Source organism: Catharus ustulatus, chromosome 5, assembly GCF_009819885.2.
Source record: "Catharus ustulatus isolate bCatUst1 chromosome 5, bCatUst1.pri.v2, whole genome shotgun sequence".
Classification (NCBI taxonomy): domain Eukaryota; kingdom Metazoa; phylum Chordata; class Aves; order Passeriformes; family Turdidae; genus Catharus; species Catharus ustulatus.
The window spans coordinates 10,387,712-10,409,835 of NC_046225.1; the positions used below are offsets into that span (position 1 = coordinate 10,387,712).

Sequence of the window (22,124 nt, forward strand, 5' to 3'; positions counted from 1 at the left end):
TCTTCTGACTGCTGATTCCCTGCAGATGGTCAGATAAGGAGCCAAAAAGCATCTCTGGGATTCTCTCTTTTAGCTATACAAGCTTTCCCTGCACTTTACAGTTTTATAGGCATAACTACACCAGGGAATGTGTTACAGCCATACTGCACTAAACCATCTAGAACATTCCTGGGACTTCCTTCTCTTCCCTCCTGCTTCCCCTCCTTTCACAGTTTTATTTTGCTCACTTTTGTTGAACGAGATCCTATTTCAAAGCAAAACAATACTGAGATATGCAGCAATTTGAATTTCTGGCATAATAAGAACTTCAATTTTACTTTTTCTCCCGTTTGTAGGAAGCAACTCTGAAATCAGCAAGAAAGGTATGAAAAACTGCAACAGGAAAGGCAAGTGCCAAAACCACAGACAAGTGGTTAGGTGTGCAGGCCAAAAAGTCTGACCACAAGGAACCAGGGACTATAAAGCTGTGATATGTGGGCTGAGACAGGATTGAAGTGCTGACCTTAAGCTTGGCTCATCTCAAGGTCCTTGTCCATTTGTTAGGGCCGAGGGCTGGAGCAAGGACATCTCTGAGCACCAGAAACAAGGTCATAACTCCCACAAGCTCAGGACAGAAACCAGGATGTGGGCCAAGAGATATATCACAGCCACCACCAGCTGCCCAGCCAGGACACCCCTACAGCCTGCCATCTAAGAGCCAGACACAGGGGGAGCACTCCAGGATTATCCAGAGCTGGCCAAGAGGCTTTGCTCATCCATCAATTGCCAACAAGACTCCACCAGGGAAAACCTCGCAGCCTTTCCTGTCAGTGATCGAGTCGGCAGCAAGGATGTTGTCTTTCAGTTCATAATGACCAAAAGCTTTTGAAGGCTACTCATGTGTATGAGACTATGGGAGGTGCCATCTTCTATCACAGGATGAAAGTGGAAAGTCTGTGTCAGCAAAATTCCCCAAAGGAAAGGCAGTAAGAACTGTGCAGCAACCCATTTACAAGCTGGATAATTGTATTTCATGTTTGCCCGCATTTATCTCTGCATCCTTCTTTCCCAAGGATTTCTGTAGTACTCCCACTTCCTATTTATGAGCTGCAACTGCTCCACAAGAGATGTAGCTGCACAACAGAGATAGGGAAACAAACTCTCAGAGGATAATATTTGACTAGCTTTCAATAACTGCCTTTATTTTAGCACCTCGGCTCCAGCTCTGAGATGGGCTGTGTCACATTGCATTTGTTGTAGGCCTCTGGTGGGCATTGCTACATAGCAAGGATAAAATATCAGCAAGTAAAAAGCCATTCCAAACTTTACATCCCCTTCCCCTCAGATGCAAACAATGCTATCTGCTAGATACCCACCCATTTGGATGAGATCAGCACCAGGCTGAAGAGCAACTGCTGGAGCTGAATCCAAGGAAGTATGATGTGATGGCAGATTGGGTTAATCAGAGGGAAGAGTAATTAATTTCTCTAGCTTTCTTTCAGAACACTTTCCAGTGCTTCCACTGCTCTATAAGAGATGCAGGGCACAGATATTCCCTGAGACTCCTTATGCTTGTGACTGTCCAACTGTGAAATGAAGAAATTGCACCAATCCCTAACAAGGATCATTGCCCCATTATCTTCAAAACCTTCTCAAGGTCAAATTCAGTTTCATTCATTGACTTTGTGGTGAAAAAATATAGCTTTTTATAAAAGCTCTGGTAACTCCATAGCATTCCTGGGATGTCTTTATATCCATCCACAGAACAGCCCACTCACCTAATTTGCCTCCATTTGTGCCTCGCTGTGGTGGTGGGAGCGCGGTGGCACCTGAGAGATTGAGATGAAGGGACAGACCTGCAAGTGAGGGAGGCTGTGACACAAATGTTCCCCTAGGTGGGGCAGAGGCAGGCTGAGGCCAAGGTGACAGAGGGGACAGTGGGACTCAGGGGCAGCCCAGGTGAGGGTCTTGCTCAAAGTGCCAGACTCAGCACTCAGCGAGTGTGACTTGATCCTACGCTCAGTGAGGGAGCTCTGAAATTCTCTCCCCTGCCTTCTCCCAGCACCTTCAGCAAGTATTTTCAGGCTGTCTTTCCCATTTTACACTTTCCCCTCATTGCCAAGTACCTTCAGTCCCCAAATCACCGATGGATGAATGCTGCAGTCAACACCCAATGCTGTGCAAAACTCGGCAGATCCAGAGTGATCCACACTGGCACTTGTTGAGCTGAAAATCATCCCATGAGAGGGGAAATGTGCACAGGACTCTGAGCACATCATTGCCACCTTTCACACAAGTGATCCCCCTTGGGCTTCGCATTTTCAAAGATCTTAATTAGAGGTCTTCCTTTGATCTTTCTGGGCACTTTAAACGACCCAGGAGAAACTGCTGGGATGCTGATTTTACTTTAGTCCCTGAAACCTCATGAATAAATTCAGCAAGGAATGTTTTTTGACAATCCAGTTATCTGATAGCCTTGATTAAACCTTTTTGGAATGGCTGGAGGCTCTGAATGTTATTTATTCATTTTGGAGCAGAGAAACAGTCACTCATGCCTGGAAATCCTCAGTGATTCATGGAATGACGTGGTTCCTTATGCACAGCAATCCTCAGTCAGTCGCACAGTGACACACTCCTGCCCAGATACACTTGGTAACATGCACAGTGACAGCCTGGCCCAGAGCACTGATTTTAGAAATCCTCACAGGCTCCCACAAGGGCCTCCTCTTCCCTTGAAGCTGAGAGCAAAACTCCCCAGTGATTGCAGCCCACGGTGCCAAAAGAGGCTCATCCACCTTCTCCTCTGAGCTGAGCCTTTTCTCACCACTGTGGCATTTCCCTGGTGAGGGTCCCCCTGAGGTCACTAATGCACTTATGAAAGGAAATCTCATTTTCACTACCGTCACATTTTAATATCTGAACGGCAAAGAGCTGCTGTTCTGCATTTTGGGTTTTATTTTGTTTGGCTTTATATGGAAATTTTGCATTAAACAAACATTACATGACAGTAAAGGGGATGAGATGGCTCAGGGGATCAGTAATGGGCTGTGAAGCTTTTCCTTTCTAGGCCAGTGCTCCAGTTCATTCTAGGCTGTTTTAGCTGGATTTAACATAAGAAAACAGTGAGCTCATTTAAAAGGTCTGAGCTCTCTGAAACAAAGCAGATTTATAATTAACTGATCAGTGACAAAAATACCACTATGCAAATAAACTCCACCAAGAACCACTTGCAAAAAAAAAAAAATGCAAGCAACATTTTACTTCAGCTGGGTAACGACACAAATGAAAAGGCTCTGGAAACATACTGGCTTCCAGGGGCATCCCATCCATCTTCCAGCCCAAATCTGTTACACAACCAGCTTTTGTAGGATGCCTGGAAGGTCTTCAAGCTCAGAGTAGGTCAGGCCAAGAGAAGCAGGCAGTGACCAAAAGTCATTCCTTTCTAACTTCACTCATCATCATGCAAATTGCAAATTCATAGCCTCAAGGCCCTTGGAGACAGATATTTAACTTGGTCTAAAATCCGCAGCCACGTCCTAGCTGCAGATGGCAACAGTGTGCCCAGAGACATGACACCAAGAAGAAACACAGTAAAACAAACCTCAAACACCTCGATACTTCCAGTGACCCATCAGACACACACTCAGTGCAGAGACTGCAGAACTCTGTCTTGTCAAAAAGAGATATAACCTAGTAAAAATGAGCAAAGAAGCCAGTTCACAGCCCAAATGCTGTTTGCAGACACTGCTTGCTTTCGTCTTGTCTTTAGGTACAACAGTGTTGCAGTTTTCACTAGTGTTTTAAATAATATGTAAATACAATTAAATGATTCTAGCAAACTCTTCAATTCCCCCTCATAATCCATCAAGAAGGCTTTTGTTCAGCTTTTTAGCAGCACTATGTTTCAAACACCCATTATAAAAACGGAAATGCATTTCACAATACATCACCAGTGGATAAGTTTTAGCTCAGAGTAGGAGTACAAATTCATTACCCCACAATAAATATAAATAAGGAGTTTGGTGAACATGGTGAGCACATGACTGTTTATAGTGACTTTTCAATAAGTCTAAATGTACAAGTACTTGAGAAGCAATAGAACTGTTATTACAACTTTGCACTATAAATGAAATCTAATAAAACACAAATGAGAATGAATAGAAACTATTTTCAGAATATCAACTAACAGTAGTGGAACATAAACAAATGGGTTTTCTAAATCAAACAGAATACTGAGGACTGATATCCATGCCTAGAAATGGTTCCAAGTGTCATTTTTCATAATGCCATAAGCATCTGATTTGACACTCGATTACCTGCATTCAAACATCTTATTTATAATGCAGGTATTACATCACCTACTCTGTGAAATTCAGTATATGATAAATTGCTGTAGGATGCTATGCTACACTGGGTGCAATTCTGTTCTTTATCCACAGTGCTTTTCAAAAACACAGTGAAGGCAAATAAGATGGGAGCTTGTCAATTTTGTGAAAGATGATAAGAGAGAGCTCCTTACAATGTCAGGCAAGTGAACACTTGATGCAAAAACTCTCTCTCTGAATCAACAGCTAAACCACCCATGTTGTATGCCATAAAACAAATGATCTGTCCTTCAGCTTTCATTAGCTGAATAAATTCAGTATTTAATTCAGCCAGTGCTCAGTGCCACTGATATTAATGTCATCTAAATGGAGCTGTAATTAGACAGGAAAACCATTCAGTTCATATTTGCATAAGATTTCTACAAATGAATTCTACTGAACAAGGAAAAACCATAATTAAAGGAGAAAAATTGCTATCTAGATAAGAAGTGACACCAAAGAGGGACATGTCACACAGCTCAATAACAGAAGAAAAACATGGAACAGCTGAAATGTTGAATTTGTTAGGACAGATATTTCAGAACAATATGGCAAACAAATATCCTAACTCATCTAGGACACAGTCCAACTGTCTTTGAAATCAGTAGGATTCCCTTGCTCAGGTTCTTTGCAGGTAAGGTTGTTAATCCTGGGAATAAGGTGTCCAGAGCCATTGTGCAATCCCCATCCATGGCAACATTTAAGATTCAGTTAGGCAAGGCCTTGACCAGCCTTATTTGATGGAGCAATTTCATCAGGAGTCTCAAACAGGTGAGCTCTAGAGGTCCCCTCCTATCTAACTCATTGTGCTATTTCAATAATAATATCCATTATCCATAATAAATACAAGAGAGTTTTTCCTGACTCAGTGTTTGGGGCTCCAGCACAGATTTTCCATTACTTAACCCCTCTCACTTCCAAGAATTGTTTTCTATATATCAGCTGTAATTCCTCTTGCTGCAGCTTGTGACTGTGGCCTGTCATGTTGTTGCTGGGTACCCTTGAGAAGAGCCTGGCTCTGTCTTCTCTCAAAATTTCCTTTAGGTCCTCAAAGACAGCAATCAGACTTTCTCAGCCTTCCCTTCTCCAGATTAAGTTGTGTCAGCTCTCTTCATACATCACAAATCTATATCCCCTGAACCTTGACTCTCTCCCACTGTTCTCTCTCTCCCCGTGTGACCCCAGGTTGTAAAGTTCTGTACCCATTTGCTCTTGTGCCAAAATACACATTTTACTCACCCCTCTAACTCAGCACACAGATAGAAACCCCATTCTAACCTTTCATTTTGCCAGATTCAGCACATCCTTTTGGCCTCCTCCTACAGGACTGGCTTTTCAGGTTCCTGATCACCTTGGCAGCCTCCTGATCACCTGTGTGAACTGCTCTCATATCCTGTGACCAATTAAAACATTCACATTTTTCATTCTCCTCTGCCCCATTCACCTGACAAGCCTACAGCACCGAGAGAGAAATTCTTGCCATCAGTCATCCTCTGTCTGACCTTGATTTTTTTTTTCTTTTTACCTTTTTCAGTTCTGTCACACAGGTGCTGCCATTTATCAGGCATCTCCCTCCTCTTCTTCACAAACAAAGCCTCCCAGCGTCACCTGTGCAGCAAATTTATCACCATGTGCCAGCCTTTTGATGGGATCAGAGGGAAGAGAAACAAGATAATTTATGATATTGCAATCTCATCATGGAAAAGCAATACTAATAACTTGCCACCAGACAACAAGCTCTTTCTCCATAGCAAAAAATTATAGCTTCCCCCTTATGTTACAAAATGAGTAACTGATTAGTCTTGCACTATCCTCTCACCTCAACAATCTTAATTATTATATGGTAATTAACATATGATGGAGCAGTAATTGTGCACATAAATCCCAGTATTAGCTTTACTGCAAATCTTTCATCTCAAAAAACAAAATAAAAAGCCCCAGTAAGGTACCATGATAAAAATGCTGTTCAGTATTTTGTTGAAGTCGTGGAAGAAATGTGAAAAAAGGCAACTTGAGTATCATTGGAAAGATTAATAGATTTTAATAAAGAAGTTGACAACTGAGGGAGGTCCCTGAATCAAGGCTCTAATCACTTAACAGCAAATTTTCTCCTTTTGGTTTATCTCTTATCTTTCTTCTTTTCCCTCTTGATACATTCCACAAACATTGACCAGACAAAATAACCACCTAGAAATTTCTTGGGGAATGACTTTCCAGGGCTAAGATTAATGACTGCAAGCATCAGGTATAATAGCAGGGGGAAAAGAAAACACAAACACAAGAAATCTTTACAGCATCTAATTCTAGGATGCTTATTTTAAAATATTATATTTGAACATGCCAACTCAGTAGACATCAGTAAAGATTTTTGCCTCAAGTTATTTTCTTTGTTTCCCATTTCTTTATGTACTCAAATCAGCAAGTATAAATGTCTTCAGAAAAAATTATCTTCCATCAAACAAATATTGACATGACTTTTAAGGTCAGTTGCTGCAAGGCCAGGATTTAAAAACAAATTAAATTTGATGTATGCCATTTCAAAGGTCATTTAGAAAGGTATATGCTGCACCTATTTTACAATGCAATCCCCAGGGAGGCAAACATATTGAATGCTGCAAGGAGACATTGCAATAATGAAGATAATTATGGTAATAGGCAGGTAGATAATAGAGGCTTAATTAGATCAGAACAAGCATATTATTTAGAGAAAAAGAAATTTCAGTTCAATTAAAAGTAAATGACAACAACTCAGGTCAGTATTTATTTCAAGTTGAGAGATATTGTGCTTTCTTTTATCTTGAAAGGGACTGAGATATCACAGCAAAAAGCAGCAAAAATATTTCATTGTCATCCAGCATAGTCCAGTGTCACTGCATATGAAGGTCTTATCTGCCCAGAATATTGCCATTCTGATAGAGGCTGTGCACACACCTAATTTCCTGATTTTCTTTTCTGATCTCCACAATTCTCAGTAGTAGAAGTGAGAAGGGATGAGTCCTTTATTATTACATGAGTAAGGAATATATAAGTGTCCATTCCTGAAACGTGCTCTCACAGCACAGCAAAGGAAGGATTTTTGAGATGAGCAGAGGAAGAAGTGAGCAGAACAGCTCTGAAGATGGGCAGTGTCCACGTGAGCTGGTACACGGTGCTGCCATGGCACTGCTCAGCTTTGCCACTGGAGAAAGAAAGCACACCTTCCCTCAGACAACTGCTCACAACACTCTTTTGCTGAATTATTCCCCTTTGAAATGTGAATTTACTGCCTTCAAAATATGCATCTGACCAGCAATCAGTACGTAACCCAGAGTGCCACGGCTCTGCCTTGCCACATGAACAAGAAAGAGAGCGAGGTGGAAAGATATTGCTGAAAATTTCACTGTTCTCTATCCAGACATCCATTTATTTTTGAGAGATTCTGATTTATTAGCACCCTCTGGCCCTTTGTATAGGTAAAACTAACTTTATGAGATGCATGATGGCATGACAGGGTGGAACAGAAGAGAAAACCAGTGCATGCTGCTGCAGGGTCATGCCTTTAGTGTGGGAATACCAACAGCTCTGCTGTCATTGCACCATTTAGCTTACAGAAGTGACTTTCACTTTTCTCTCTAGTGTCCTCTGCAGGTAGCTTAGCTCAGGGTGAAGACAGTCACCAACACATGTGCTGTCTGAAATCTCTTGGCCCTCACCTGTTATCTCAGCCAGCCAGCCAGCAGGCACTAAGCAAAGACATGACAGTTCTGATCCTCTGTAAGGTAACATGGAATGATAACCCCTCAGAGACACACTCCCTGTCCTTCCACTGCTTCTTGCACAAAGGGAACTCAACACACCTCTGAAAATGAGGCTGGCTCTCGTTACTTCCTGCATTTTCTGTGACACAAGTCTGCAACAAACCCCAGAGACTAGTCCAGCACCGCTAATGGAAATTCTGTAAGCTGTAAATTGGCTGTTTTCGTCTATTTTTTTTTTGTTATTTTTTAAAATTGACTTGTATTACAGCCCTAGGCCACTCTATTGGCTCTGAAAATAAGATTTACTGTTTTATGTTCATGAGTGAAGTGACAAACTCCTGCCATCTAGAGGGTGGTTTCTGGAACATATTTGAGGCAGATACTGTTTCACAGGGTAAAATAAAACTAAGATAAAAATCTTAGCATCTACATATCTCCTTGGGGTTTTTTCTAGATTTCTCCTTCATTTTAATTTATTAATTTATGTAAAAATGCCCAGGTACATCTGTGCATGCATAATAGTCCTTTCTTCAACAGCTCCGTTCACTCATAAGAACAGATTAGCTGACTAGGATAATGATTATAAAATAGATTAAAACGTTCTATTTGTATTTTTTTCCAATGCTGTAACATCTATCCTCATTGTGTTCTTGCATTCCTGGCTGCCTAAAACACACTACAGTGGCCACGAGCAGAATACAAGAATATTGGTGATTATTTAAGTGAGACTTATACAAAAACGCTTTTAACATCTCAAAAAAGATGGTGTTTTCTACTTAGGTTTTTAGTTAAACAGCGTGTGGCTATGGCTACTGACAATAATTAAAAATTATTTCTGCGTATACTTTCTCAGGAAGGAGAAGTGTCCAGTTTAGTGAGCACCACGATGTTTTTTGCTGCTGAACAGTAATGCTGTTTTCTGTGCATCCCACCGACCTGCTGTGAACACTTTGAAGGAAAAACAAAACTTTGTGGGAGAATCAACAGCGGCCTCACGAAAGTTTGGAGCGGCTTCCTGGAAAGGCAATGACGGCCCGTGAAAACCTGTGTCTCTCATTAAGTGAAAATCACATTCCATAACCAGCTTTCAGGAACAATTACATGACCAAGTGCAACCTCACTGGAGTGAATCGATGGTCAAAGCACACAAAGATCGTACTTGTGTGAAATACGTATCAAACCCTTTCTAGGTGAAAGACCACGAATGCGATCCACGCGCTCCTCTTCCATTAAATATCCTCACAATACCTCTAATGATTTTCACAAAGGATTCTCTAGGCAATAAGTCACTTGCATTAACTCAGATGAGACAGAGCGCTGTGTGCAGGGTTTTCTTATGTACAATTTCCCTTTTAAAGCTCCATGGCACCCCTACCATTTAGATTAATCAACATTTCATCGCACAGAGCCCGTGAGGGGCGAGGGGCACGATCACTGCCCGGAACGTTCCGGCCGGGCGGCGCGGGCCGGGCGGGCAGCGCACCGCGGCGCACCAACACTTCCGGCTTCCGCGCGGCCGCCCGAGCCAGGTGCGAGCAGTGGGAATGGGAATGGGAATGGGAATGGGATTGGCGGTGCCTCAGAGGGGCCGGGCTAGAAGCGCTGAGGGTCGCGGTTGCGGGTACTTGCGGCTTCCGTGGCCGAGCAAGCGGAGCGGTGTCCGGCTGCCCCCGTCCGGCACGGCTCGGGGGCCCGAACGCTGGAGCTGAGGGAAAGCGCTGAAAGCTGAAGGCCGGCACTGTCCGTCACACGGCCCTTCTGCCATCCCTCAGTCCCGGGGCGGATCTCGGCCGGCTCCCGGCAGGACGAGGTGCCGGTCCTGAGGAGGGGATGGGTCAGAGGAGCGCCTGAGGAAAGCCCCGCACACTTAGAGCACAGCAGCCCCAGTGCAGTGTTTAGCCGCCTTGCTTCCGAAGGATGGAGCGAGTCATGGGCATCACAGTGCCTGGAGAATGATTTTTGCATTATTAGGGCGTTCAGTTCATGATGCTATTAAGTATGAACTACTGTTTAATACAGTTGTTTTTAATTGTAATTTTGTACGAGTGGTGCCACAGATCTTGAAGCTGTTTGATGGTCAAGCAGAGGAAACGCTGGAATACAGAAAACCTCTTTTGGGTGTTGGTATCTGTGTCCTGACAAGGGCAGCCCCCCAGTGAATAGCTCGTTCCAGCTGCTCACCGTGCCTGTGGCAGCAAGGTGGGCAGTGTGCCACCAGGTAATGAGGCAAGATGTCCTGCTCAGCACAGGAGATCCAGGAACCTGCTGGTGCAGTCAGGGTGTGTCTTTGGACAAGAAGCCATGACTTCAGCAGAACTTAGATGCTGGGCTTTAATAATACACCTCACATAGCACAACCACCAGTTAAAATCCACCAGCGGTCTTTGGAGCTGTGGTGGGAAATCTGTGGTCTTTGCCTGTGGTTGCCTTAGCAAATAATGCAGCAGGAGAGCAACAGGAGGTGAAAATTAATGGAACACAATGCTGGGGACCCAAAACTCACATAACATGTTTGAGAGGTTTTCCTTTGAACTGTTCACCTCATTCCTTCACAGCCTCCTGATATCTGAACTCTGCTTCCTTGTGCCACAGCATCAGCCATTAAGCTGGAGAGCCACACTCACTCCCACAGCTGCTGCTGTGACCTAGGCACAACATTTCACCCCTGAGTGAAACTTCAGGTGGAGAAACAACCCTTGTGCAGAATGCTCCCTGTGCAGGAGCTCCAGTGCTCTGTTGGGCAGCACAGTTGTACCCTCTGGGGCTGAGGGGGGAACCAGGCATGGACCTACAACCTCTTATTTTATGTCCTCCAGATAGACTTTTCTCTCCCACACACCCCTCAGGGGTGTGGACTGCAGACAGAATCCACTGGATTTGGTAACAGTGTGCCAAAAGTGGAGGTAGAACACTCTGCAGGGGCATTTGAATACTAATTAGTGGTTTCAGAAGGGGTGATTTGAAAGGAATTGAAGGTAGACAGGGTTTATGCTGTCACAGTTTCTGGAATTATAACATTGTTAAACTCTAATCCAAAAATTACAAAGACGGTAAATTTTAAAAATCTGAGCCCAGGACGAAGACAGCAAACAACGTAAAAGCTCAGAGGGAAAGAGTGATAAGAATTTTGATCTATAGGGTGTTGTTATTATTGGATGATGTTTGAAAGCATGGATTCACTCACCAGCATTGCTAAACGGACCTGACATTGCAGTTCTGTTGTTACTTAGTTCAGTGCAGCTTTCTGAAAACTGCCATCTGAAATTTCTCATAATCTGTGTCCTTAGGAGGCACTGGGGCAGTGCTTTTCATGAAAACAGTTTGTCATTTTGGTGCTTTCCATTATGAGGGAATGTGAAGAAGTCAAGGTACAAATACCAGCTACTAGATTCTGTTGTTAAATCAGCATTTGAGTGGTTGGAAAATTAGTGTGGAGCCTTGGCTTGGACTCCCAGTGTCAGAAATGTCACACTCTAGAATAATGACAGCTCCCAGCAGGCAGCACAGCAATATAATTTTGACTACAAAATATGACACTAATATGATTTAAACACAGTGCAGAATGTTACAGGGTAAGAAAACTGATTTATGTGTGCTATCAAAAGCAAATTTTAGTATCTGGTCAGGATAATATATTTCTGTGTTCAGGAAAGTTAGGATTCTTTGGTTTGTTGGACATTTTGAATGAAGATAGTGATTTTTCTTCCAAGCTGAAGCTGCTAGAATTGACTGCCTGTTGATGCTGCAAGTGTCCTACAGATCCTTACTGAACAGGCAAGGCAAACCAAAAGCAGAGTCCATCACAAATAAACCTACAGATAGTAATGGTTTCATTTTTTTTAAGGCAAAACACTTCAAAGATAGTTAAACACAAAGTTCAGGACAGCAAAGTTTTCCAGATCACAAGATTCTTTATGGTTCATCACATGGCACTTCCTCATGGATTGTCCCCTTATTCTGCGTTTCAAAAGAAAGTTTCAGACAAGGAAATGAATGGAGACAAAGCACAGTTAATGCAGGAACTGTAAGACTGTCATGTTATGCTTGTATTTACATGCATAGTTTTGTGTGCATTCATTCCATACGTATTTTCCCCCCCACAGATAGTGCAACATGCCTAAAAAAAAGACTGGTGCTCGTAAGAAGGCTGAGAACCGCCGGGAACGCGAGAAGCAGATAAGGGCTTCACGAGCCAACATCGACCTGGCCAAACATCCTTGTAATGCTTCAATGGTAAAGTAACCTAAAGTATTCTCTATTCAAATACCTGATTTTCAATTATGTAAGCCCAGTGGTAGTACCTTGACTGCAGTTAATGCCACTAGAATGTCATTCTTCCTGCTATCTTTCCTTTATATTTAAGGTTACACCAGACAGCATGTTGATTAAAATGTTTGGATCCTAACTGTAACTCCCTGTGCAGGTCTGTAAATTTTATATATTTTACCTAGAATGAAAATAATTACCAGTGTTTTATTTCTTCTCTTTAGGAATGTGATAAGTGCCAAAGGTAAGAAATTTTACCCTTCCAAAACTAGTAGTTGAATATTTGTTTCAGATATTTTGCAGGTATTTTAATGCTTTCATTTAAAGTTAAATACTTTCTTTTTGTTTTTTCTGCCTAGACGACAGAAGAACAGAGCTTTTTGTTACTTCTGTAATTCAGTTCAGAAACTGCCCATTTGTGCACAATGTGGTGAGTAGAAATAATGAATGAAAACAAGCTGTCCTCAGTCCTGATTGTGGTGTTAAACTCTCAGTACCTGTGTTACCAGTACCTCTGTAATGTGGAGCAGGTTCTTTTGAATCTGCTGTGAATATCCTCCTTGAGAAATGATCTTCTTCAATCTCTAACCCCCAGAGGTTTGCAAGCCTGGATCATGGCTTGTCTTCTTTGGAAAAATTTGTCTCACTTCCTTTTAGGTTTGAGAAATCTACAAATGTAGGGATTACATAATTTCTGATCAATTCAATATCAATTAAAGCAGTAATATATCATTCACCTTGCATGGGTTATATTGTAATATGCAACTCTTCTTATTTATGTGGGCTTGAGGGCTGTTACTTGGAAATTAGAAGAGAAGGACTCCTAGTGACAGAACTACTCTGAATCAGGCTAAAATGCCCTTTGTTTTTAAACAGCTGCTTGCAGGAGATGTTGATATTCATTTCATACTGAGGTGAATTTTGTTGTTCCATTGTTTCAACACATCATTGCAGATTTTCAATTTGTCATTAAGCAGTTTGGCTGTTTTGGAGTTTGACTCTCAGAGCTGCTGACGTGCAGCTTTCAGTGCCTTTGTTGTGACCTGCAGATACTGAGCATTTCTGGAAGCCAGGCTGTTAGTGTGCAGTGGCAGTGTGTCACCCTCATAAGTCTCCTTTCTGTCACCATGCAGGGAAGTACTAAAACCATGCTCTCTATCTTATGGTTCATATCTGTGTGTTGCATTTATCTTAATCTGGAGTATGTTTCTAGAGGAAAAACATTCTTGTCAACAGCCATACTATATTGAGACTTGGGGTTTTTCACAGACCATTAGAGTTGTTTGATGCTTAATCAAGCTTTGGGGGCTACAAACCAACAGCATCTTTCTTAGAGGAGCCTGTGAGGGATGGGAGCAGGGCAGCTCTGTTCCAGTGCCCCACACTCAGTAATGCTCCCACCACCTCTCACAGCCAGGTCAGCTGATTTTATGGTGGGACAGAACTAGCAGCAATTTTAAACATAAATCTTTAAGGTTTCATTGCTGGACTTTGGCCTTAGTTTTCTTCTTTGTTTTGACATTTGAAATTTTTGCCTCAAAACAGAGCAAGACCAACACATTGTCTTATTATCTCAGTAGAGGGACAAGAGATTTCACTGAAAACAGAGAATAATTAATTTAATCTAAGGGAGGTGTGAAGGTGGGTTGCAGAATGCAGCAATAATGCAAACATCTTTGCATTATTTTTACCTAGATTTAAGGTTAAGCACAGGCATTTAGTTTAAGTGCTGTTCTTACATAACATGCATTCTACTTTTTTAAAAAAATTTTTTTTACACAGTTTTCTTATGGTTGCTTGCCTTTTTATTTTAAACAGGGAAAACCAAATGCATGATGAAGTCTTCAGACTGTGTTATAAAACATGCTGGTGTGTACAGTACTGGACTAGCTATGGTGGTATGTATACAAAATTACAGCCTTTTTTGTGCTATGAGGATATTCTGTATAAATCTTTCTGGAAAAATGATAAAACACACTTATGGAATGATAAGCTTGTACCATGCCAAGATGGTTTTTTCCCTCATTTTTCATAACAAACTGATTTTTCCCTTATACTGAAACCCGCAAATTTTTCATTTTTAGATTCAGCTCCTGCAAACTCCAGCACATGTCCTGGATGCTAATTGATCTGTTGTTGGTGGCAAGCCCTAAGCACATGTGTGAAGAGTACTGGACCCTTAAATGCCCCATAGACAATTCCCAGCCTTCATTAAAATCTAGGATTATTCTGCAGAAACCTGCAGACTTTTGTTGCAGAGATCATCAGTATCACAGAGTGGAATCTGTTCCATTAGAGGGGAATTGTAATGAACAAAACCCCTCTTTTGGGCTCTTAATTAGAGATGATCATAGCTTCAGGCCTTTGAAGGTTTGTTCTTAGAAAGACAAGTTAGTGTGTGCATAATGCAAATAGTAATTGTTACCTATGGGCTGAGAAGGCTTCTCAAATGGTACAGTTAAGGATAGCTGAAGTAGAGATACTAGAATTTAATCAAAATAAAAGTTAAAGAGTCTAACTTCTGTTGAGTTATTTGATCTTTGCTCTCTGCAGAGCTTGTGCTCTAATATTAGCAGTTTAAAATCCAAATGAGTGATTTCAGCTGTAAGAGTCTAGAGGCATTTTGCAGACCTTTGAAATTTCATTTTTGCCAGAACATTGTTACCGTTTATGGATCTCGGGTTTCAACTGGAGGACACAATTTTCCACGTGCAAAATGCATGATAAGAAATGTAAAAACCAGAATTGAGATAGATAACCAGATTATTTTGCATCATACTTAATCCTGCAGAAATGAATAGCAGACACACAAACATGAACTCTGAGACAACTTGGTGAGAACACAGGTTTGGTTCAATACTCTCACTCAACCAAAGAGAGCCCATTGACAGAATGGATACTAGGATACATTGAGGATGATGGGATAATTCACTATTGGTGTTGCAGAAGTGCTGAGATGATATCTTGCTGTGGTTGCAGGGTGCAATCTGTGATTTCTGTGAAGCCTGGGTGTGTCACGGGAGGAAGTGTCTCAGCACCCACGCCTGCATGTGCCCTCTGGCAGATGCAGAATGCATTGAGTGTGAAAGAAGTGTCTGGGACCATGGTAGGTTGCTCACATTTAAAAATAAGAAAATATAAATTACACTTATTTCCTTGAATTAAGTTAGTGCACCTATTTTCTTAACACAGCCTTTTTAGTCTTCTCTGATTAGTCCTTGCAGCATGTTTGTTCAAAGCAAGGGTTCTCTCCATTTTAAAAATAGTCAGTGGGGAAAGTAAATGACCTGCTCCACAACATACAGTGCTCAATTCAGGGATTATTATGTAGACTAAATTATAATGGTTCTATCAGCTTAATTGTTCATATAATTAAGCACTGCCTCAAATTGCCAACACTGTTTTCTGCCATTCTTACTCCATTCTTCTGCACTAGCACAGGTATTTGGATTCCCAGTTGCTTAGGAAACCATACTGGTCTCCATTTATGGAATCCTTTAAAGTGTTTATTTCAGGTGTGTCTCAGAGCTGAGCAGAAAAGACTGGATGAGAGTGTGATCAGTTAATGCTACAGTCAAATTAAAATGAAGAAAATTAATAGAAATAATAATTGCTTCATAGTTGTTGTCTTATGTTGTAGGATAGGAGGCATTTTTCAGTGTAAAAATGGATGGTAGTGTCTAATTTAGGACCTTGAAGAATTTGTGACAGAAGGGAGAACTGTTCTTCAGTCAAAACTACTGCCTAAGTTGTTTGCAGAGCAGGACTTGATGCCTGTGCCCATTGTTGACTATTTTGCCTTGATAAATCTTTCAGGAGGCAGAATATTTGCCTGCTCTTTTTGCCATGATTTCCTCTGTGAAGATGATCAGTTTGAACATCAAGCCAGCTGCCAAGTTTTGGAAGCAGAGACATTTAAATGTAAGTTAGTTATTCATAGTCCCTTTCACCACAGCCAAACAGACTCTCTACTTGCTTCCTCTGTGCTCCAGAATCCTATCCATCAGCTTTCCCAAGGAGATTTTGCCACTGCTGGAGGGAAAGACCTGTTTCCTATGTACTGGCTTTTGGTATCCAGTTGTCCAGGCTAGAACTTTTTTCTCTTTCATGGACCTTCCTCCATGCCAGAGCATACATGGCAGTTGTTTTGCTGCCTCCTGTGGGGAGCTGCCCTTGCAGGAGCCAGCATTCTCCAAAGTTGGAGTGCTGGCAGTGCCAGGACTGCAGCAAAACAACTGGAACTGTGACTCAGCAGTAATCATCTGACTCAATGAGAGAGAGTGAGCACAAAGGGAAGTGACAAAAATAGTGCCAGAGCATGATTTCAGTGTTCATTCCCTCTCTGACCAGAGGACTGTGTACATATGTGTGAGTAATGTATCAAATGCTGGTCTAGGTTCACTCTTAGAGTAAAGCACAGGTAGCTCAACACTTTTTGTCCTTTTGAACTTTGATTAATTGTGTGGACAAAACTGAAACTGGTATTTGTAAGAGGATCTGATGGCCATGCCTGACTCTGCTCACCCATTACTCATCTCTGGCTGAAATGGGGAATCCTCAAGAGAAGTTAAAAAAAAACCCAAAAACCCCACCAATAAAACAAAACAAGCCAAGACTATGCATCTTTGAAATAACTGATTTTTTCTACCAGTATTTCTTGCCTACCCACCATTAAATATGATTTGGTTTATCACAAGATAAGTATTTGTTTGTCCTTCCCAAAACTTGTATGCATGTATTTTCACTCTTACAACATTCTCAATTCTTATTGTAGTAATTCAAGATGCTCTTTATCATAAGGCTGTTTTCCTTTGAACTGACTAATCTCTTGTCCTAATTGATTTCTCCTGGTCCAGAATATTTGTGATTTCAGTGTTGTAATTGGTGTCTTTAGATATCTTATCTCCTTTTCATCTCCCATACTTTTGTTCCTAGCCAGCTACTATTTAAGCCTTGCTTAGCTTCCCTTGATGTATTCTGGCAGAATTTCTTCCTGCATAGCAATATTGAGGCAGCAACAGCTGTTTCACAAAAATGTTTTTTCAATGATTGTTGGAAGCTCCCAATTCACAGATGTGGTATCACACCCTGAATACAGAGAGAGTTTTTTTGAGGGTTTTCACTGTGTTTGGTGTTTTGTGGCACAGAGCAGACTCAGTAGAGACAAGATTTTTGTCAGTGAGGTAACAAGATTATAAAACCTGTACTTTTACAGAATACATGGTTTTCAATTGTGGTCATGCAATTGTAGTATAAATCTGTTTTAGCTGTGAAAAAGGTACTGTTACTTCCCATCACTATCTGAGAGAGGCCTTTTGGATTCTCAAAAAAATGATAAATCTATTGCATCAGTATTTCCAGTTCCATCTTTAAACGCATGTCAGAGCTCTAAATCCCACATCTGTCCTGCTCATGTGGAGAACTCATGATGTTTATTACTTCAGATTTAAAAACTGCTGTCACAAGTAGGAAAGGAATGAGTACTTGCACAGAAACTGGTAAGGTATGTGTTAGTGCTTCTTGAGGAGTAATAATTCACCAAACTTCATTTTGCTGCCAATTCCCGAGTGTTTGCCTTTATTGTACTTTCTAGTGGAATAATAAAAACAATTTGAAGCTCAAGGCAAGATAAATTTTGGGCACTGATTCTCCTCTTTACAGCTTGTGTGCCAGCTCCAGTTCTTTAACACAGATAGACTCTCTTAGGAAGTTTTGTGTGGTCAGGTACGTTTCCAGAGGATATGACAGAAAATACAGAATGTAACAACTTGTCTAGGTTTGGAAGTTTGCAAGCTTACAGTGTTCTTACATCTCTAGCACTCCTTTTGAATGTTGTGAGAAAAGGAAAAGCATGATGAAACCCTAACACCAAATTGGTTCTGAAGCTTCAGGTTTTAAAAGCTTGGAAGCTCAAAAAGCAGTTAAACTTTTTTTCCCCTCTTGAAATTTTTTCTTTTTGTGTCAAAAATGAGGTTAAGAGTTTAAAAAATCTAGTAAAATGGTACTGTGGGGTAAAATGACTGAATGGCATTGACAGTGTGCAGTTGTGTCAGAGAATTAATACTAAATTATGGCATTGCATACTTTACAAGGTTTTAAAAACATGACAGGTGTGCAGTTCCCAAGTCCTGAATTTGTCATACTGCTTTTCTCCCACAGGTGTCTCCTGTAACAGGCTGGGGCAGCATTCCTGCCTGCGTTGTAAGGTAAAGAATAAAGGTAGTTGTGAGGAGCTCCTTCTCCTTGGCCTCCAAGGCTGGTATCAGGCCTTGCCATACCTTCCTCTCCATGACTAAAAGGAAATTCATACTTTTCATACTTTCATATTAGTTTCTGTGGCTTGGGGGTCAGACCTGTGGGGGACAAAAGGTCTTTTGTCTGTGCAGTGTGAGGTGATCTTTGCCCTGCCCTCTTAGCTGAAGTTGGGCCTGCAACATTTTGGGGCTTTAAAAAAAAACCAAACAGCGAGATAATAAAATAAATCCTTGGTCATGAACAGAATCCAAGACTTTGGAATATGTTTTGATCCAGTGTGGAACTAAAACAATTAGAAAAGTTGTTCTTTTAAACAGTGGTTATCTGACCAGAAATCACTGCATCCAAAGGAATAATCTCCACAGCTAATCCAGTTTTCCGTGTGAACAGGCTGATTTGTTGACAGTGGTTTTGCACATTCAGAAGTAATTTTGTATAAAAAGTTCCACCTGCTTCATCCTCAGCATTGCCCAGATTTCTCCAGGTGCTGGTTCATTGCCTGCTCTTGCTCTCCTTACCTTCCATATGTTTTCCCTGCACTCTCCCAAGGCATTGATGGCCTATTCCAAATAGCTCCTTTCTCCAGGTATTTTCACTGCACCCCAGTGCTCAGTGCGTGAACTTCCCAGCTCTAATTCTTGCCTTCAGGCCCCTGCGTAGTTTTGTTCTGGCATATATTTCATTATGTTTATTTAAGCTTGTCAACACAAAGCCAAGTTTGCCAGGCTCCTTGTGGGCAGCACTGCCATCCAGCCCTGGAGTGTGTTACTTTCTCTGCTTGTTTATTGGCATTTTTATCCAGCCTCTTCCCCAGAACCACATTGAACACAGAGTGGTTCCTCTGTGCACAGACCCTATGTCCACTGCAAGACAGATCTCATTAAATTTTAATCCCAGCCAGAAAACCCTGCTGCTGTCAGACACATTTTTGCTTGCTTCTTGCTGAAGATTGTGCTTCTATGATTAAAACATTTGGCTTTTGTATTCTCCTTTTAACACACAGGCTTGTTTTTGTGACGATCACGTGCGAAGTAAGGTTTTCAAGCAGGAAAAAGGGAAAAAGCCTCCTTGCCCTAAATGTGGCCATGAAACTCAGCAGACAAAGGATCTGAGCATGTCAAGTAAGCCAGTTTCTCTAGCTAACAAGCCATACAAGTGCCATTAGTGACTAATTTCTGCCTAGGAGCACTGAGTAAAGTCAGGTTACTTTCAATTGTTTTGCACAGTTTTGCTTCATTTGTTTTGAGAAAAACTTTTGTGTTTCTGAGTTCTGGAACTGAGCAGTCTCATTCTTAACCATTAATTGATTCCAAGAAAGTGAAAGCTTTTGAGTTTGAGATTTTAGTTGTGGAAAAAATGAAAAATAATTGCCATTTAAACTACTCTTCAGGTAGTGAAAAAAAAGATAGAAATGTTGGATTGGTGGGAAAGTGATGATTTTTCTTTGCCTGCAGCACGCTCTTTGAAGTTTGGCCGACAGACTGGAGGAGAGGATGCAGATGGAGCCTCTGGTTATGATGCCTACTGGAAAAACCTTTCCTCCAGCAAGACTGGGGATGCAGGAGACCGTGAGGATGAATATGAGGAGGATGAAGCAGAAGATGATGATGAAGATGACAATGATGAGCGAGGGAAAGATTCAGATTCGGAGGCCACAGATGTATTCAGCAATTTGAATTTAGGAAGGACCTATGCTAGTGGGTATGCACATTATGAGGAATCAGAAGATTAAGCTTAGTATGCTGGCAAGCTAAAAACATTTGGAAGGAACCAAGCAATGCTTCACTGAGTTGTGTACATGCCAGTAGGATAGCTCTGTCAGGTACTTACATATCAGAGTTAGAGAGTAAAGAGTGGGACTTCTGCAGTAACTCCAAGGGATGTTTTTCCTGTAGATGAACTGATGTTGGGTTTGGGACTGGGGAAGAAAATCAGGATATTTTTATTTCCCTAAACAACAGAATGGTTTTGTCCTTGAGTTACTGAGTATAATGGTTCAATGCCAGTTTCTCCTATCAATTCAGGAATGTGGGAAAGCTGTAGAACTTGCTTCCATTTGCCCATCAGAAATTAAGTTATTTTTTACAATAATTTTGTTAACTGATTTCATACATTAATGCAGTGGTGGGTTGGTGACTGCAGTTTTTTTTGGTCTGCACAATAAAAGTCAACTGCATTCTCTAATGAACTGTCATAAATATTGATCTCCCTTGAATAGTAGGAGAGCAGGTTATATACAAAGTATAAATTGACACTGAAATTACTTCCTTGTTTATGTCAGTATGGCAGATCAATGTAGTTCTGTGTGTATTTGCACATCACCTTTACAGTATTTTTATTATTAGATATTAATTGGTGGGGCTGTATATAGTCACTGTAAGAGCACCCCAGATAATCAAAGCTTTTATGGAAATAAAATGTTGGTATCCTCCCTGTATGCCTGTCTGTAAGGCAGTTTCCCAGTAGATGAAAAGGAGACTGGTTTCTTCTGTACCTAGCCTTCAACTCTTTTCCTTGCATGTGATGAAAAAAATAGATAGGAAGCAACACTGTATATGAACTGAGAATGTGAGAAAACATGGGGGGTTCAAAATGCTGGGTCCAAGTTCTGTTCTGTGCAAGCCTGCCAGTACAAGGCAAATGATCAGCACTTCTGAGCTGAGAAGTGACACCTGCAGAAGTGTTTGCAGTGGTTCTGATTTGAAAGGGAACATGTTAATTACCCACCTACAGATCCAAGTGATGGCATTTATTTTCCCTCTGTAGGGGAATGTTTTACAGCAGACAGATCATGATACAAGGGCAGCCACCTAAAGTGTTGCTCCAGCTTTCTAAATGCCATGTTTTAATGCAAGAGAGACCTTTTTGTTACCTGTCAAATACTGAACTGATCATATCATTACCTGCTTTTGTGGTGTTTCTCTACTGTTTCTTAACAGCTAAAGGTCATGTGTTGGCAGAGCATACCCTATTGAGAATCATTTTTAATGATGTTAGGATTGCCAAATGCACATTTCTTAGCAAAACAGGATTGGAAAACCTGGTCTTGATACTTCCCTCCTAAACACATCTCCTACTAAATGCATGAAAGACAAGAGCTGGGATCCATCCAGGACAAAAACAAACTGCCAAAGAGCACAACTTGGTTATGACAGCTGAGGGAGAAACTCTGTAGGAGAAGGGGGCACAACTGGTGAGTGCATGCCTTCAGAACTGGAAACAAGTCAATGCACTGTCTGGAAGCCAAATCCCCTTCAAACACTGAAACATCCAGTGTCATGTGCAAAGGTCTATCTTAACCTGAGAGATGTCTTGATTAATCTTTTGCATAACCAAACTTGAAGTGACAGAAGCAGGACACCTGCCAGTTCAACACTGTTTATTTGTGAAATTGGCATGTGTGAGAGAATTTCTGCTCAGCTTCATGTGGTCCAAAAACTTCCACATTGAGTCCATCTGTGGCTGGTCAATTCCAGCAGCAATACCAGTTTTAAAATCTTGGCTGATGTTTCAAATGCACTTA

At 41.3% G+C, this 22,124-nt stretch overlaps 1 protein-coding gene across 1 annotated transcript; it reads left to right on the forward strand.

The window, feature by feature from the left end:
- Positions 1-9,537: 9,537 nt before the first annotated feature.
- LOC116996934 (zinc finger protein 330) lies at positions 9,538-20,785 on the forward strand. Its single transcript, XM_033061014.2, has 10 exons — positions 9,538-9,609; positions 12,184-12,313; positions 12,571-12,590; positions 12,706-12,776; positions 14,165-14,244; positions 15,326-15,452; positions 16,163-16,267; positions 18,506-18,552; positions 19,605-19,722; positions 20,056-20,785. Exons 2-10 carry the CDS (start codon positions 12,194-12,196, stop codon positions 20,331-20,333), a joined length of 966 nt encoding a protein of 321 aa, XP_032916905.1. The 5' UTR covers positions 9,538-9,609; positions 12,184-12,193; the 3' UTR covers positions 20,334-20,785.
- Positions 20,786-22,124: the final 1,339 nt, after the last annotated feature.